The following is an 18434-nucleotide window of genomic DNA, read 5'->3' on the forward strand; positions in this document are numbered from 1 at the left end:
AATGGCAGTCCAAACAATATTTGCAAACATAAACAACTTGGCTCAAAATCTAGAAACAAGACAACATACATTACCATTTAGTGATGTTCAATTGGGTTTCTTTGTTGGATAATGGGGTGGATATAGTTTTACTATGCTCCGTTTTCACTGGCCTTTCCTAGACTCAAATATGTGTTGTAGTTGTTCTTGATCTGATTAAGACAAGTACAACACATTGAATAAAAAAGCGCTTTGTTTTAATAGCTGAGTGTCATGACCTGACTAAGATGTAATCTGACGTTTTCTGTGCTTTGCACCCTGCTATTAAAATAAAAAGGCTCCAACCATCCGAGTTGCTCCGGCACCTTCTTAATTCAGTTGTGTTGTGTCCGCTCCTGCGACGGATCAGCCTGATTTCGGCTTGAGGTGCAGAGGAATATCAACACATTTGAGAGAGATGAACATGTTTTACAATGCAAATTGCTACAGATAAATGATGAAAAACACATTTTACTAAAAGCTTTTATTGGGGGGAACAATTATTCGGTTGTCATTCGAGACAATTTCATATATACAATACATGACCAAAACATCATTGCAGGATAATGGAGAGTACAAAAGGAGCCTTTGAAGAAAATGTCAAAACATGATTCAGTAGAGCTACAGACGCTCTAATTCATAGTGGCTTACAGCACTGTCTGTGAGTGCAAAGATTTCATAAGCACAAAATCAACAAGGAAAATTTAGAAATCATACAGCAAGAAGATAAGTAAAGTGAAACAATCTTTCTAGTAGTCAAGCCTTACGACAGGTAGAATTGGCCACTGCTAGGGCCAGACTCATTTAACTGGCTCGTAATCCACACTTTCTTTAAACAAGAGGTATCTGTTTAAATAAGGTTTTAACCGCCCTGCTTTGTTAAATAAAACTTAAATAAAACTACAAAGTAAACTATAACCCTGATCACATTTTGTGTTTTCCTTATTTCTTATGTTTAGGAGGAAACTGCCCGTCATAAATAATGAATAAGCCCTTGCCTGCTCAGGGTGACCCTGTAGCAAAAACCCAGACTACTTAAAAAAGCAGGGTCTCGTGAATTTGCTGAAGCTAACTCCCAGTATCAAAAGGATACACCGGATAACAAAAGTATGCACCATTAAATAATCTGAAACAAATGCCTTCACAAATATTCATGAAAATGTATTGTTGGACCAATAGCATACATTGCACAGACACTACACTGTTAACTGAGTGGGAGCTGTGCAGCTGTTCTTTTGTGTTTTATTAATTTATTTAATACAGAAATGTGATTAAAAAAACGTTCGTATTTTCCATGTATACAAATATATTCTTATCTCTAATGGAATATAGCTTATGTTGTTGGGTGGTTGAAGTTTTTTGCTACTGTATGCTCCCAAAATGATGGTCTAAGCATGACAAATAAAGTAAAATGTTGGTTGGATACATATGTACCATTACAATTTATGTCTCAAGAAATCCCATTAGAAATTTTGAGGTAAACATTTCAACCTGATCTTCTTAGGAATCTGTATGTGTACAGCTTCATTTATTTTATAATCTGGGTCTACATCTGAGCAACATTTTGTGTGCTGGGCCTCAAGGCCAATTTATACATATACGTTTATACTATATGTACAGTATATGTGTGTGTACATGAGCCTTTAGAGAGAACCAGGTCTCTGTTGCCGTGTATCATTTCTGAGCCGATTTGGACTTCTTTGCTCCTTTCTTCTTGGGTGTGGTGAAGTTTTTCTCACATAGCTCACACATCCAGAGACCTACGGAAAACATTTGACAGTGTGAGTGAAGGATGGAGCACATGAACCATTAAAATATCACAGGCAAAAAAAGCCTCCCTATTTGTCTCTAACCATTGTGTTTCCTGTCCACTGTGTTGATTACAAAAATCAGCTGTGTATGTGTGCTTGTGTAAAGACCAGGTTTTAAAATGTGCTATATAAATAAAGTGGATTGGATTAGGTTCTCCAAGCTGAAAAGTGCTGTAGAAGTGTAGAAACCAGGGAATGGAGTGAAAAAAGGTAGTGGAGTGGGGGTGGAGGCGGGTGGATGGTGGCATGTCATTATAGGCAAAAAACAAAACAAAAAAAGAGCTGATCTACAAGCTTACCACTTTCAATGGCATCCCTATTTTGGGCATGTCATTGTAGGCAAAACCTAAAAAAAAAAGAGCTCACAACGCGACACGTTTCAAGCTTGTAGATAGGCTATTTTCGTTGTGCATCATCGTCGCATGACCAAGTATAAAATAGGGCTCAAGTGGTCAACCAGTCCACTCCCTAATTTTGCATAGTCAACTCACCCATGGGTATAGAATCCACGCCGACACAGAATGTGTGGAATCCTCGATCACACTTGTCACAGAACATCATTTCTTCCTCGTGATGTGGCTGCTGGCACACGGTGCAGGTTTTACATTCCATACACTGCCAACGGTAGGTCTGGATCAAACACACCAGCTCCTCAGTCATGTCCAGGCAAGATGGATGCCCTAGGTTGGATGCACAGAGGCACACACATGCACAGGTAGACAAATCAATGATGCACACACCCACAGAGAAAGGCGTACGCACAGGCATGCAATACTCATTTGGTATGTTCATGCACTCTATTTCAATGACGTGACATGCACGTCGCTTAACACCTACACTGCAAGTCACACAATGGACAATTGATATGCATCTAGGCTTATTCCTATGTTAATTTGCTAGGTGTGAGTCGGGAGCCTTTGAAAACTTTGTTGAGGTGCGAATTTAAAGTGGTTTTAAATCTATGCGTGTGCCTGCGTGTGCTCCTGGTCAAATAGGTTCCGGCACGGTGTGCAAGGCCGTCCAGTGAGCATTGCACCCCTGCGTACGCATAAAGGCAAAGAGATACAGATAGAGGCAGGTTCTCACACAGACAAACATCCTTATACGCAGACACACACCAAAAAAGCAAGGAGAAACTCTTCCGTCCTCTGACTGTCTTGTAAACTATATATATATATATATATGTTTTTTTACATACATTAATTAAAGGAATACCTTGACACTAAGTATTTAGTTTGTTCAGTGTTTTCATTTGCCAAGCAATTGAGACAATATGGAAAAGAAAGGCTGGACATTTATCCTGCAGTCCTGCAGTGTGATTACCACCTAATCACACAACATCCCTGGTTCTATTCTAGCTGGAGTCATGTATAACACACCTTTCGCCTCTCTGCCACCGCTGAATTCCCTGTCTCTCACACACACACACACACACACACACACACACACACACACACACACACACACACACACACACACACACACACACACACACACACACACACACACACACACACACACACACACACACACACACACACACACACACACACAATCCTGTCTAAATAACAAGGACAACAAGCACCTGTCTTGTAGCATTGCAAGCAGAACGAGCACTATTAACATAATCAACAAGGCTGCTACTGTAGCAGCACCCACTGGCTGGGTTCCACTAGATGTTAGATATTAGTCAAATGAAAATAAAATTAAACTTTGACTAGTTTGACTTAACACAGACAGTCACCCCTCGCTCAAGAAGTAAAAGGCCTAGGGGCAAATCAACTCATTTTATAATAGATGTAATAATAATAACAGTTATAATATAATCCACAACACCCATTTTAAGTGACAACAAGTACCAAAAAACTAAACCACAACCTGCATTTAACTGGTTCTCAGATAACTGTTGGGCCAAAGATCCCCATGAATATTTCATAAAAAATAGAATTATCCTTTAAAATAATCACTTGAACTTACCGCTGTTGGGACATTGGGAGCAGTGAATGAGAGTCTCTGGCTTTCCTTTCTTGTTGGACTCTTTACCCTTCTGGCAAATGCCACATATAGCATTGGGAATGACCTTAGGCTGCAAGGGCAGAATAATGCTATAAAACCAAATGAAATCATAAAGGTGACCTGTGTAGTCATAGGCAAAATAACTCTGAAGAGTGCACAAATGGAACCAAATGGACCCGTAAGGGTCCATTTTGTTCCATTTGTACGGTCTTCTGAGTTAGTAAGGATTTACTGTGTACATTTTCAATACTTGGAAATAAGACATAAACATAAACACTTGATTTATCCAATCTTCCCAGATACAATATTTCATACCCCTTATGTTGTGGTTTAGAATTGTGCCCAAACACAGATACAAATAACAAGGAAGAAACAACTGTACAAACAGTAACAAGGGAGTTTTGTCACTCAACAATTGTGGCTTGATTTAAGTGTAAATAAAATGTGCTTTGTTTGAGACAAAGCTGATCTGACACTTCTTACAGTTAATACACATAATGGGTGTGTTCATAAAGACAATCTGATGCTCCACTTAGAAAAGAGTCTAGCTCCAACTGAAGAAGTAAGTGTCAATATGTTTATGTCAGAGGGTTTAATGGATATTACAACTGTGAACGGTTGTGGAGCAGTGACTAGCTTGCTAGAAAATGTAGCCAGTGAATTTGCTTCATTCTCATTAATCTGGTCAACACCTGAAAGTATACTACAGACTCCTTTGACAGAGATTCCAGTCAGTGTGTTCTGAACATTTTGAGAAGGTGCTATTTTGAATAAAAAAACAAGAATGTTAATTTGCAAACAGCCCAGTTGAAAGTCAGACTGGGCTCTGGCGGTCAGATTACCAAATTACAAACACACCCAAAAGTTCCCATTATTGCTCATGTCAGACTTGATCAAGGCTAATTGACCACCAACTGTTCGTTGACTAAGTAAAGAAGCATCTGTAAGTACGGTTGCTGGAGAAAATCACCACTTCTCTCTCCACTCTATGGGTTTGAAACTTTTATTGCAACTCTTCAATTGTGGTGTCTAATAAATATGGACAATCTCAGAGTTCCTTACTAAAAAACAAACCATCAGGTTAGACCACAAGACGGTCCAGAGAAGAAATAACCAAACAGAGCAGAGAGGAGGGAGATTCAAATCAGGACATCACACGTCTACTGTGGGACATTCTATAGACTAAATGTGACTAAAACTATACTGGTAGCCACAGATCAACAGAATATTTATATCACTGACTTTGACATAAATGGTTGCCTTGCTTACCGTCAATGCTAGTATACAAACTGAAATTTACAGTTTTTATTTGGATTGTAAACCCCCCTGTTGTGCAGTCATGCTGTACGGGCAAACTGCAGCTAATAAAAAGCTATGAAAATAATGAATCTGAAATAAATGTTATACGATTTTAAATAACCTTGCAAGAGACAGACAAGTGACAAATTAGCAGAAAAAACGGAATAAATGCAGGTAACAAATGTTGGTTTATACCCTGCAACACTACTGTAAAAACCTTCACTAGTATGTAGTTGTCGACAGACTGTTCTTGCTGTCACAGTCTGATCAAATCTGCAATGACATTCTCAGTCACCTGAGGAAGAGTTAGTCTTCCCTTACATATCACACAAATGCACAAGCAAAACGCTCATCAAATGTGCACTTGCACTTTCGACCATAATATCTGACCCATTTACTGATTTGGATCTCTCATAGCCCATCGGCTAATCTTCCAAGAGTCCAGTCCACTGATGTCTTTCCCCACAGTCACTATTTCTATTGAAATACTAGCCAGTTGAGTATAACAAACCCTCTTTCATAGTCACTTATATCTTTTTCACTTGCCATCTTGACTCAAAATTGAGGTGGACTGGGCCTTTCATATAATACGAATGCAATTTGAGAGTTCAGACTCAGAGGTGAAAAATGTACGGGTGATGTGTAAAAAAGTGATAGGCTCAGAATAGTAATCTTTCACCATATTCTTCACAATGGGTGAGTAAATGTGTGGCTTACACCAAGTAAATGGCTTGACCCTGACAGTGGCATTTTTCTGTCAGTTTGGGTCCGTGCAGGGTCATTGCAAATCATTACAAAGTTATTGCAGTGATCACCTGATGTAACATTTCTATCCTGATGGGAGTGGTCTCCTCCAGGATGACAATGCCCAAATCCACAGGGCATGAGTTGTCATTTAACGCTTTTATGATGAGTATGAAAATGATGTGAATCATATGCCATGGCCTTCGCAGTCACCAGACCTCAACCCATTTGAACACCTACAGTCTGTAGGCTACAGTATGGCTGATTTTGGACTGACATGTTCTCCACCACCATAACACCAAATGAGGGAATAACTTTAGTTAGAATGGTGTTCCATCCCTCCAGAAGATTTCCAGAGACTTGTACAATCTATACCACGGTGCACTGAAGCTGTACTGGTGGTTGGTGGCCAGACACATTGATAAGACACTGTTGTTTTTTCTTTAATTTGTCACTTGTCTGTATATGTACTGGTGGTCATAAAACACTTTTGAAATATAGTCCAACATTAAAATATTTGCCGCCACCCTACAATTATTTGACCTAATTATTTGTGTTTTATTCAGATATTTAGATAAGCTCTGTGACAAGCTGTGAAGCATCCTTCATTAAAATGTCCCCTGACAAAGAAGAAGCAGATTAGACAGATGGCCAAAGACACAAAGGTATGAGTTAATAAAGCACCAGGTTTAGTCATAGGAATAAAGCAAGACTAGAAAGAACACAGAGAGCTAAACTAAGAGAACGAAAGGAGCAGGGGAGGGATTCACTCAGATACAGCTCTTTGAACCGCTCACTTTCATTTCCGCTCTCATGTACACCATTTTGAATTTAGGATGTATTTAATGCCTGCTTTCTTGAACTCAGTGATGAGCCAGGATTAATATCTTCCAGACTGTCAAAGTCCAGAACAATCAGTATCAAACAGTATCAAATAGTTGATTTAGTCATGATGTAAACAGAAGAATCCCCATCCACTCTTGAGTGAAAACCAAAATGAGCTATTCATTGGGCTTGTTTCAGGTAAGGCGTCAATTACTTTTGATTACATTTTTGAATTTCAATTGAATGTGAATTCTGCAAATGCAAGAAAGAGTACATGCATGAATAATACCAGCTGGTATTAGGTATAATTTAACTGGGGATGCATGAATGTTGCAAGAAGGTAGGCAACCCATAGATATGTACAAAGAGGCAGACTACATTGGAATAACACACCAGCAGAGTTCACAGTCAACCACAGTTCATATCTACCTACATGTCTTTAGATCATTGGAGACTAGAGCCAATTCTAAAGGTTTAGTGTTTTTCTGGACGTTGACCACATTAGATATATCAGCTTACACTTTTGGATGTCTCTTTTGCCAACAGACTGATAACATTTAACAAATTGATAGCCTTATTAGGACAATGAAGAGAGACTTGTAGCGATGCTAATTATCAGCTGTTCCTCACTAGCACTGAACAGACCGTGTGTATAGAAATGGAACTACGCATAGCCCCCATGACACCTGATGAAAACCAAGGCTGTCAAATTCAAAATGTTTGAAATAGAAGATACAAACACATTCAACAATAAAAAAGAAAGTTAAACGTGGGGAACCAAAGAGCATATCCTACAACATAAATGACAAAGGTAACAGTGATAATGATAATAAAGTATTTACCATAGAAATTCAATATTATGAAGCTGACATTATCTAAATAATGTCACACCATGCATCTGCACACAAATAAATACATTTCATGTTTTAGGACTTAAAATTCCATCAAAACGTATAATGCTGCACCTACGGGTATGGTCATTTAACTTTGGCAGTTTGCAAATATAGTGCAGCTTCTGACAAACAGGCCATGTGTCCTACATGAGCTGTCCAAACAAAAGTACATTTTATAGAGAATATTTGCACAACACTGTGGATATACTCTGGGTACATTACTGTAACCATTGCTAAATGGGCTGCTATTTTGCCAGTTGCCACTGGCCAATTTATGTGACTTTTGATTAATAACTTGCAATTATTGTAGTTAAACCAATCTGATCTTATCAATAAAGACATCAGGTTGGTGTCGGTATGGTATCTAAAAGTATAGTGGGCAAGGTCTCCATGTCTCAGCCATCCTCTAGATAACTGACTCAGAGAAAAAGTCTAAATAAAAAATAAAACTGAACTGGCAGAGTTTTAAAAACAGACAATGGAAAATGACCCTGTTCACACCACAGAGCTGAGCTGAACTGACCTTCTGTGGGTCCAATTCATGCAAAGGAAAGTTACAGGGTGATAATGCCACGGTAGCATTTTGTGGCAGTGGAGATAACAGTTATTGCCATCAGCATGGATGATTGTGTGTGTGTGTGTGTGTGTGTGTGTGTGTGTGTGTGTGTGTGTGTGTGTGTGTGTGTGTGTGTGTGTGTGTGTGTGTGTGTGTGTGTGTGTGTATATATATATATATACGCTATATAAATATATAGATATAAGGACTTAAAAAGCTACTGTTGCCTAAAATCTGTCAAAGATTACACATAAGTGTGACAGATTTTGTTATCACTCCCTTAACAAAATCATTCATAGAGCTGTGCTAAACAAAGTGTTATTAAGAGATAGATGAACGAATATGCTAGTTGCAGCTGAGCTCATGTGAGCCACAGTGTGAATAGGGTCAGTGTGTCCTCATCTATTCTAGATAACTAATAAGGACCAGTGGGGCCCATATCAAACTGTCTGATAAGTTACAACAGAGCAAAGTACATCACTGATGTAAAAACAAAAAACACATACGGATATACACGTAAAACATTAGAGCTTATGCAAATTTCACACTTGCAACAAATGTTTGTTATAAACTCTCAAACTTTAGTGTTGACAGCAACTATTATTTTTAAAAGAATAGTTCACCCTAGAATGTAAATTATATCATTATTATCTACACCCACTCATGCCAGTGGAAATTGTATTTGCCCACAAAACACTCAAGGACTTTGCTAGCAAAAACATCTAGCAACTTTCTCCAAAACAACTGAAACCAATAGTAACCAGTGCCAAAAACAGGGGGGGGACACTAAAAACTAGAAACGGACTGACAGATAGAGACATGGACAGGCAGGGGCGAAAACAATCTCTGCCTCCAAGCCTGTAGGAGATAATGACGACTGACGAGTACGTAACATTTAATGGACCTGCTAGCATTGTCTATTAGTCTTCAAAGACCGTATGGCCTGACAGTTATTGACCTTGCGATGCCAACATGGCTGACATGGTTAGATGTCTGCTATTTGTTAACATGACGGTAATAGTCATGTTTTTGTTTTGCTGACTGTGAGAAAGATGCAGTAGCATCTAAACAAATTGGGTGAGAAGCCCCTCCACCTACTGACTCACTGCCAATGGAAATTGGGCGAAGAGTCCCTCTACCTACTGATTCACTGCCAATGCAAATTGGGCAAGGAGCCCCTCTGTACACCCAGCAGCCAGGCCAGGCAGCGGTGGCCTAAAGGTTAGAGGAGCACATTTGTGACAGAAAGGTTCCCAGTTCGATCCCTCGGACCGGCAGGTAACATCTGGGTAGGGAAGTGATTGACCACCACTTACCCCTCCCCAACACCGCTGAAGTGCCGGTGCCCTTGAGCAAAGCACTGAACCCCAAACTGTTTCAGTGGAGCCGCTCAGTGGCCAACAGTATAAGACTATGGTTGTAGTCCCCAGGTCCCAGCTTTTTATGTGTGCGTGTCTGTGTACCGGGGTGTTGCTGAAAAAGAGTGCTCATGTTCAGCCAACCTCCCCATGATAAATAAATGTTCAAAAAAACAACAACACTCCAACTCACTGCCAATGCAAACTGGGCAATGATCTATTCTACCCACTGATTCACTGCCAGAGCAAATTGTACCTTTGCCTGAGCCTCCCGTGGTATTTTCTACAGGGCTTTCTGCCACCTTTAGGACAAATTCCGTTATCTTAATCAATAGGTTGATGTTCCTGCTCATGACAGAGGACTACTACTAGTATGCATGCAAAGTTTTACGCCAATCGGTCCAACGGTGTCAGAGATCAGCTGTACATAGACGGTTGGATGGACACACACACACACACACACAGAGGAACGAACATGGGGGGAAAACAATCTCAGCCTACCGGCATGTAGATAATAAAATAAAAATAATAACCATTATGATTACTCTGTATAACTCTTCCAGCATAAATAAAGCCACATGATGGCACTGAGTGGAAAATACCTATATTTCGCCATTAATTAGTGTACCATTTATTAATTTACGTAGCTTCTAAAGCAGCACGTACTCCCTTGAGCTGTTGGGGACAGTATGCAGAGAACAAAAGTACCTTCTGCACATTTGTAACAGAGATTTGCACTAAATATAGGTCTTTTCTACGCAGACTAATCCTTTGTCTTGCTCTTTTTAGAGCTAAAGGATACATAGATTTTCTAGCAGCAACATCCATGACTGTTTTGTGGACAAGTCTGTCTTTCCACTGGAATGAGGGTGAGTAGCAGAAGACAGAATTTTTATTTTTGGGTGAACTACTTCTTCTCTATAAAATGCATGTAGCGCAGAATATCGGTTTCAGAATAAAAAGTTATATTTTACTCTAAAAAAGGAGGAAAATAATAATAATGAAACTAGCAGCCGAAACTGTCTGCTTACTTGTCTTAGAAGTATCTTTTAGACAAGTGGGAGCAGACAAGAGGTATATTAAGACATTCAAAAGGAAAAAAAGTACAAATTTAGAACTTCAAAAATGTCTTCAGGCAAAACTGGAAAAAAGTGCAGCGAAGACGAAAGAAAAAAGTGAACTGTTCCTTTAAAATGTTCTTATTGCTCACAGTCTGATATGAAGAACAAAAACAAAACAACCAAGTTGCAACCATGAAAACACTGACTGAAGACCCAGTGTGTGTGTGTGTGTGTGTGTGTGTGTGTGTGTGTGTGTGTGTGTGTGTGTGTGTGTGTGTGTGTGTGTGTGTGTGTGTATAAAGACCAGGTTCTCCAAGGTGAAAGTGCTGTTGAACTGTAGAAACCGGGGAACGGAGTGAAGAAAGGTAGTGGGGTGGGGGTGGGTGGATGGAGTAAGGGAGGAGGAGTAGTAGTAGTAGTAGTAGAAAGAGGAGTGGAGGGGAGAGGGGTAGAAAAGTGCTGCTGCTGTTGGAGGACAGGAGAGTTCAGGTGGGTTTTTCCTCTACCTTGTACCCCGGGGTGGCTGCTGATTTGTTGGATGCTGTATGGCGTGGGGTACCATCCTTGCCCGCTGAGTTTGACCTGTCCTTGGCTTTGGACTTGTGGCCCTGTCCGCCACCTGCCTCCTGCTGGCTTTCCACATCTGTCGTGCTGCCTGAAGAACTGTCCTGGAGAGAGGATATGATTTGGAGGGGGGGGGGGGGGACAGATGCATAGGTGGTTACACCAAGACCTTTCTATGTAGTGAATTGAGTCAAGTTTTACTGAGGTAAATGACTCCTTGTTCTGACACTACAAAAAAAAACTACTAGAATTGTTTAGCTTTGTTTTGTTCATAGATTAAAAAAACATTCACACGATTAATTGAAAAAGTAATCGATAGAATAATCTCTAATTTCACTGTAGTACTAAAGCATGGGGATGGGAGATTATAACTGCTACAGTACTAGTAATAGCAATAGTAGTAATGTCTTACAGATGAGTTCTTGTTCTTTTTCTCGTCCTTGCCATCCTCAGCATCATCTGAGTCAGGTTCCGAGTCCAGTGCAGGAAGCTCTGGGTCCAGAGGAGGCTCAAACAGAGCCGTGTTCAACGGCAGGTAACGAAGCTCGTTAGGAGAGTACCTGTGATACACAACACCTGAATCAACTACTCATCCTCCTTATACTCACTGCCAGGGAACCTATGCTCTAAAAACGGTTTACTGTATTGCTACAAATATTTCAAGGTTTACATCTTGCCTGTTATTTTCATGGGCACATAATGTGCTTTCTGGCCTAGAAATACTGCCATGCCATAGTGATTTGTTGGGGGGGGGGGGGTTGAAAGGTGCAGCCTTCCACATGAAACAATGCATAATATGTCTAGTATATAATAATACTATTTAAGACAATGTACCTCTTGTAATAGTCTTGGAACTGTCCTGGTATGAGAGACACAGGGTAGGGCCCCGTCTTGGTCAACTCTGGAGCTAGCACCTTGAACCTGCCTTGTGGCACTTGGATGACCTATAAAATAAAAAGCATTAAATCTCAAAACACTCTACCTTGGGGGTTTGTTTCCTTCAGCGAATAGTAAAGCTGGTGCTTTATTAATTAACTGGTGAACCAAAACCTCTAAATATATTTTTGTACAAGGTCTATGGCTGTTCAGTTGGCTGATATGCCCAGTTTAGCATATTAACTTCGCTGTGAAGATTATGAAAGTATTGCAATGCTTATAAGGCAAAAACATTATCTGTTGCTAAGGATGCTAAAGTTCTACACATTTTCACCAATACTAACTATTCTCAAAGTTGAACACTCAAACTCAACCCTTTGTCTTTGGTTGTAGAATGTGGTAGGACCTACATGTGTCTGGAGGTCAAAGTAAGCCCTCCTCTCCTCCATTCTCTCCCTGTTGAAGTTGCTGTTGAACTCTGCCGCCTTCTTGGCTGCCTTCTTAATGTACTCTGGAACTTTACTGGCCTCTACTTTCTCAGGCTTCTGCTGCTGCATTTGCTGGTAAGAACAGGAACAGACAAAGACTTTAGGAACTACCAGTAGCTGTAGTGTTTTCAATACATAAGTAAGTGGTTATGGAAACATCAGACAAATGGTATGAGGCAATGTAGTAGAAAGCAAACATGCTCGATACAATGTATGTAATGTTACAATGCATGTAATGTTCATTGAATTAATTTGTACTAGATAGAAAGATTCTTATAAAGGGCAAAAACAACACATTAGTGCATGACTACGCAAATAATGCATTTATAATATAAATATAGTATATGACAAATCGCCTTACAGTGTATTCAAGTGTCTGGGTGCATATATACTTACAGAATACTCTTTGGCTATCCTCTGTCTCTCTCTTTCCTGCAGTATGACAGAGTACTCAGAATGTTTGGGGGGATACTCCCTTATCATCAAATCTATCACTTCGTCACTCCGCAGGGCTGTCAGACCTGGAAATGCACATTCACCCACATATTTGTTACATCAACGTAACAAACAAAATGTCAAGTGTCCATTTTTATTCAACAAGTTCCTCAATCCTCACACATACAAATTGTCTGTAAGTTTTATGGTTTTAGATTTGACTTTAAGTAATAGTCTCACGATTCCTCATTCTACATTATCAAAATGGTATGACAGTGTTACGATGCTTCCTACCCAAAGTGCATTGTGTCTCAGTGATGACATTTTGTTCTCGTAGATGCAGCTTTTCCTTGTGGCACAGATCTCTCCTCTCCAGGTCTACAAAAGGGTGAAATAGAACATTATTACTAATGACTGGAGTCTGTATAAGATGTAGGTGTACAACATGTATGTGTGTATATAGTGTGCGTGTCAGTATACTGTGTGTGTGTGTGTGTGTGTGTGTGTGTGTGTGTGTGTGTGTGTAGATGTATAATTATCAAGTTAGTGTCAATTTATAGACATTGTTGGGGACTGCTATTTTTATTTGTTTGGTCTTCTATGTTTGTGATGTGTGTGTCAAAAAAATGTAAAGAAAAAAACCCAAAAGAAAATATATTAAAAAAAACTAATGACTGGAGTCTAAATGGGACAATAGTTTAACCCATTTAGACCTGAGGCCGATTCTAAAAACGCCTTCTAAATCTTGACCGAAGTTTTCTGAAAAACTTCAAATATGTATTCAAAAATTACAAAAAATGTATGTTGCTATGTACTGTATAGGAACCCCAAAAGGGGTTCCCGTCCTGAAAGGTATAGTTACAAAAAGGGGTTCCCGCCCAAAATGGGTTAAACTAATGGTCCTAGGCACATTCTTTTGGTAATTGTTTGGATTGCCTCATTGGAGCCATAAATATATCACCGGTAAGTTAAAGCACTTCATAATATGCAAGGAATTGAAAAAGTGGCATCTTTCCCTCTTTAGCACTTTAAAGCACTAGTTCTCAACATCAGGTTCGGGGACCACCAGGGGGTGCAAATGGACCCTTATGGGTCTGTAACTCGTGAAAGAGTACAAATTGGAACCAAATGGACCTGTAAGCGTAAAATTATTTACACTCACAAGTTAAATTAACACTGAGAACTTTACAAAAAATGGTTCCATTTGTACTTTCTCAATATCTCCACACTGGCCTTGGAAGGCCTCAGGATTCCCCAGGAGGAAGTGGCTAATGTTGCTCGGGAAAGGGAAGTCTGGAGCTCTCTACTGAAACTGTTGCCCCCGCGACCCGACTCCAGATAAGCGGCTGAAGATGGATTGGATGGATGGACTTTCTCAATAGTTACAGACCCGTAAGGGTCCTCTTGGACCCCTGGTGCGTCCCAGACCAGACGTTGAGAAACAGCACTTTAAGGGATATATTTTAACTCAAGCCTTACCAGGATATTTCCTCTTAAAAGAGGTGACTCCAAGGTACTCGCTGACCTGTTCCTGCAGCATGTAGTACTCTCCTGTGTCGTCTGCAGGCCATTTGTACTCTGTCAGATTCTCAGCTGGAAAATGACTGGAAAAAGGTAAAGAGTAGAGACAGGCAACAAGGATTGCAAAAATAAACCAGCCGCCTTTATGAAAACTTTATTTCCACTAATTGGGTTGAAGATTATGTTAAACTGGCATGGGTTAATGAGGGCTCCAACCAGTGAGCGAAAAGAGGCAATTATTTGTGCCATGTTGATATGGCTTCCTATTAGGACTGGAAAAAACAGGAAGAAAAACTGCCCAGAAAAAGCATCTATCAGAAAAGTACAAGTACAGTTAGATATTAATTAATGCCCATTGAAATGAGGGGGATACACTGCCGTCGTTTTAGCTTTTTCTCAACTGTACCCTAAATATAGCTATATGTATTTGTTAATGACATACATTAATGTGTTAATATGCTATGTTGATTAATTGAATACAAAAGGACCACAATGGAAACAAGACCCCCGGACTTTTTGGCGTTATCCTTTTAGCCTAGATGTTTTACAGTACCGTCGGGCTGTTTTTATTTGCTTGACTAATAAAGTATTCAATCAATCAAGTCTGCAACATCTTGCTGTACAACATTACGTAGCAAAATCTTCAGCAAACCTAGCCTCTAGTGTAATGGTGCTACACTTTTAGTTATTGGGGTACGTGGCCAAATGCATACCAAGCTGGGGTCCTTGAAATTCAAAGTCTGAGAACCACTGCTGTATACAAAAGTTATAGTACAAGGAGCACACCTCTCTTCATAAAAAACTGAGCTACTGTCCAAACCATTCATTAAGTTCTAAATTATTCATTTTATTAAAGCAAATGTATTGCCATGACCTGTGATAAGTAATTAAGCTGACCCACCTAGGATCCTGGATGGACGTGTCACAACTCCTGGAGCTGTTGTCACAACTCCTGGAGCTGTCCCCAGAACCCATCCTCCTCCTCTTAGGAAGCTGGCTTCCATCGTTGGACACCTCCTCTATCACATCTTCCTGTAGAAGACATCAACAAAACATATGACAAAACAGCATAGCAACAAGAAGCTATTAAAATTGATTGATTGAATATTTGATTTATTAACAGTTTGCAAATAGTACAGTGGTACCATTATACAATGGTGCTAAAGGATAACACAAAAAGCCCTAAGGGCTTGTTTCCATTGTGGTCCTCCCGTGTATTCAATTCATCGACACATTTAGGGATGAAGGGACACACACACACACACACACACACACACACACATTCATAGACTTTATACAGGGTCCAGGGACCAGTTACATTGTGAGCTTGTAGATCTGCTAAACATTTTTATACATTTGAAAACTTGAAATGGGACATTCTGCATAATGAGTACTTTGTACTTTTGGTACTTAAAGTACATTTTGATACCAATACTTTTGTACTTTTACTCAAGTAAATGTTTAATTCTAGACTTTTACTTGTAACTTATTTCTACAATGCAGTATTAATACTTTTACTTAAGTAAAACATACGAGTACTTTTCCCACCACTATGAGCTACAGTAGCTGCAGCCATGCGCATGGAGAAGATGAACAGTCTTATTCAGCACGTATAGTATCACTTGCAAAACAAGCTCATACATGCAAAACGGAGTAGTGTTTATTAACGAAGCGGGTGGCAGTTTGTTCACTTTAATCAATCAATCCACTCATCAGCATTAGGAGAACAAAGAGGGAGATGATGCTAACGCTCAGCGTTGCCAGCTTTTGCGAGGGAAACAAGCAAATAGGTCTATGAAAACAAACCCAAAAGGAAGCCACATGAGCACTTTACATCTATATACAGATACACATTATTCATTTGAAATAAGCAGATCTAAAAGTTCACAACGCGGCGCGTTGTGAGCTAGTAGATCTGCTATTAAAAAAAAGATTTAGAAACACAAATCCGACAAAAACATGAATTCATATGGGGGGTCCGTGGACAAGTACATATTATTTTGGGGGTCCTTGATTTGAAAATGTTTGAGAACCACTGGTTTAAGCAACATCAGGAAACAAGCCCACATAAGCAACTACACTTTAGAAACAAGCCCAAAAAAACACAAACCCGCAACTATCAATATTTACAAGCAACTTTCCAGAAAAACAAAGCCCAAAGTAGCTTATAACAAGCAGACCTGGCAACACTACTAACGCTGCAGCTAACAGCCATTCATTAACGAGCTAGCCGTTAGCTAACGCCTCATTTACAGCACCGTACAGAATGTACACGGCTTCATCACAAACACACACACAGTGTGGCTTACAGTGTGTTTACCTTTACGGATTGTACTCCTGGGGTTGCAGGGTTACTAGTGTCGCAAGGAGGAGGAGGTCTGATGGGCAGGACTGTAGCCATGTTGTTCAGCTAATGCTGCTGCAGCTGGAGTCAAACTGGAGACTCTCTAGCTCCACTTCCCACAACCAGAGAGGAGACAGGTCAGAGGTCAGGCAGGCTGCTGGGAGGCTACATCCCATAGCCCCGAGAGCACTGTTGCCAGGCCTATGAAAACAAGCCCAAAAGAAGCGACTATTAGGCCAATGGCCACATGATGAACTGTACTTATTTAGACGGGACACCGCATATTAATTAACATTACATGACAATGCAATGTAATTACACTCTGGATTTGGCAAAGATGCTAATTTACATCCGCAGAAAACATTAAAAAGACAGAGCATATAAAGTTAAATACAAGAACAAAGGTGCAAACTAAGGTTAAGACTAAATCAAGTTCCACTTGGCTCGTGTAGAATTGCACTGAGAGATTAGCAGCGTTTTAGAGGGCCGGCCTATATATTTGTATGCTAAAGTGACTTATGTATAAAGTGCTGTATTGCTTTCAAGTAGACAGTACAATACAGGGTCGCAAGTTTGGATAAGTAACCATTTATTTTTAGATTGTACTTAAAGGATGAAAGGACGTAGCAAGTAGGACAATCTCTTATGGCCAAATAGAAGGTTATTCCATGTCGAACAACCCTTTACTGAGCCGATCTACAAGCTCACTCACAAGTTCACAACCCTGCTATTATCAAAGAAAAATCTTGAACAATAAATGTTTTTAAAACATTTTACGTATGCCTACACACATTTTGTATGGGATATATTGTATTTGTCCCTGGCATGAAATATTTTCAGATCTGTGGCCTACATGTTGGGGGGTCCTGGACAAGAAAAAGTCGCTTATAATAAGCAGACATGGCAACGCTGCCCGAGAGCGCGGCTAGATCCCATAGCTCGGGGTTGCGGCTGCGCTTAATTGTGACTGGCTTGTTCCTATGGGCTTATTTAGTTCAAGAAGCAATAAAATAAATACAACATGTTGATTTAATTATATAAAACAATCAGTTAGTATCGGGTTTAAATTGAAACACAATAAAAATAGCTCTATATTTGGTCAAATAAACAAACAAACTATAGCAAAGGGAAATGTAATGACAAAATTGGTCTGACTCAGAGCCAAAGCTCTGGTTTGACTGACATACATTCATTAAAGTGGGGTAAAATGGACTCATTAGTAATGAGTAATGACCGCGTGCATTTTAATGCTAAGCTATATGTTAGTTTAATTTGTATTAATTAATTAGTGATTTCCCCCCAAAGAACAAAGAGTGCTTCAGTTCAATGGGTGAAGACCAGTGGTGTAAAGTAACTAAGTACATGTACTCAAGTACTGTAGGCTACTGTACAATTTTGAGTTATATTTTACTTAGTGGAGTATTTCCAATTTTCAGTAGGCTACTTTTACTTCTACTCCACATACTGTCAGAGGCAAATATTGGACTTTTTACTCCATTTAAAATTTTGACAGCTTTAGTTAATAGTTACTTTGTATATTTTGATTATTATTACAAAACATGCATTTTCTATCAATTACACACCCCATGAAGCCTTGAATCCATGGAGATTTTTTCCATCCATGG

The 18434-nt window shown here is 39.6% G+C and overlaps 1 protein-coding gene across 1 annotated transcript; it reads right to left on the reverse strand.

The window, feature by feature from the left end:
• Window positions 1–501: 501 nt before the first annotated feature.
• Window positions 502–16919, reverse strand: phf10 (PHD finger protein 10). Its single transcript, XM_084066767.1, has 12 exons — window positions 16786–16919; window positions 15367–15497; window positions 14424–14548; window positions 13239–13322; window positions 12906–13030; window positions 12432–12581; window positions 11980–12089; window positions 11558–11705; window positions 11088–11249; window positions 3807–3915; window positions 2321–2509; window positions 502–1778 (listed from the first exon to the last, which is right to left on the reverse strand). Exons 1-12 carry the CDS (start codon window positions 16864–16866, stop codon window positions 1693–1695), a joined length of 1500 nt encoding a protein of 499 aa, XP_083922893.1. The 5' UTR covers window positions 16867–16919; the 3' UTR covers window positions 502–1692.
• Window positions 16920–18434: the final 1515 nt, after the last annotated feature.

The sequence above is a fragment of the Gymnoscopelus microlampas genome (genome assembly GCF_963454915.1).
Source record: "Gymnoscopelus microlampas genome assembly, chromosome: 1".
Taxonomy (NCBI): domain Eukaryota; kingdom Metazoa; phylum Chordata; class Actinopteri; order Myctophiformes; family Myctophidae; genus Gymnoscopelus; species Gymnoscopelus microlampas.

Excerpts from the sequence above, each read along its gene's own strand:
- phf10 (XM_084066767.1), bottom strand. The coding sequence starts at position 16,866 with ATGGCTACAGTCCTGCCCATCAGACCTCCTCCTCCTTGCGACACTAGT. Across the intron at positions 13,031-13,238 it reads TGAGACACAATGCACTTTGG|GTCTGACAGCCCTGCGGAGT; the intron begins GTAGGAAGCATC and ends GTGCATTTCCAG. Across the intron at positions 12,090-12,431 it reads ACTTTGACCTCCAGACACAT|GTCATCCAAGTGCCACAAGG; the intron begins GTAGGTCCTACC and ends TTTATTTTATAG.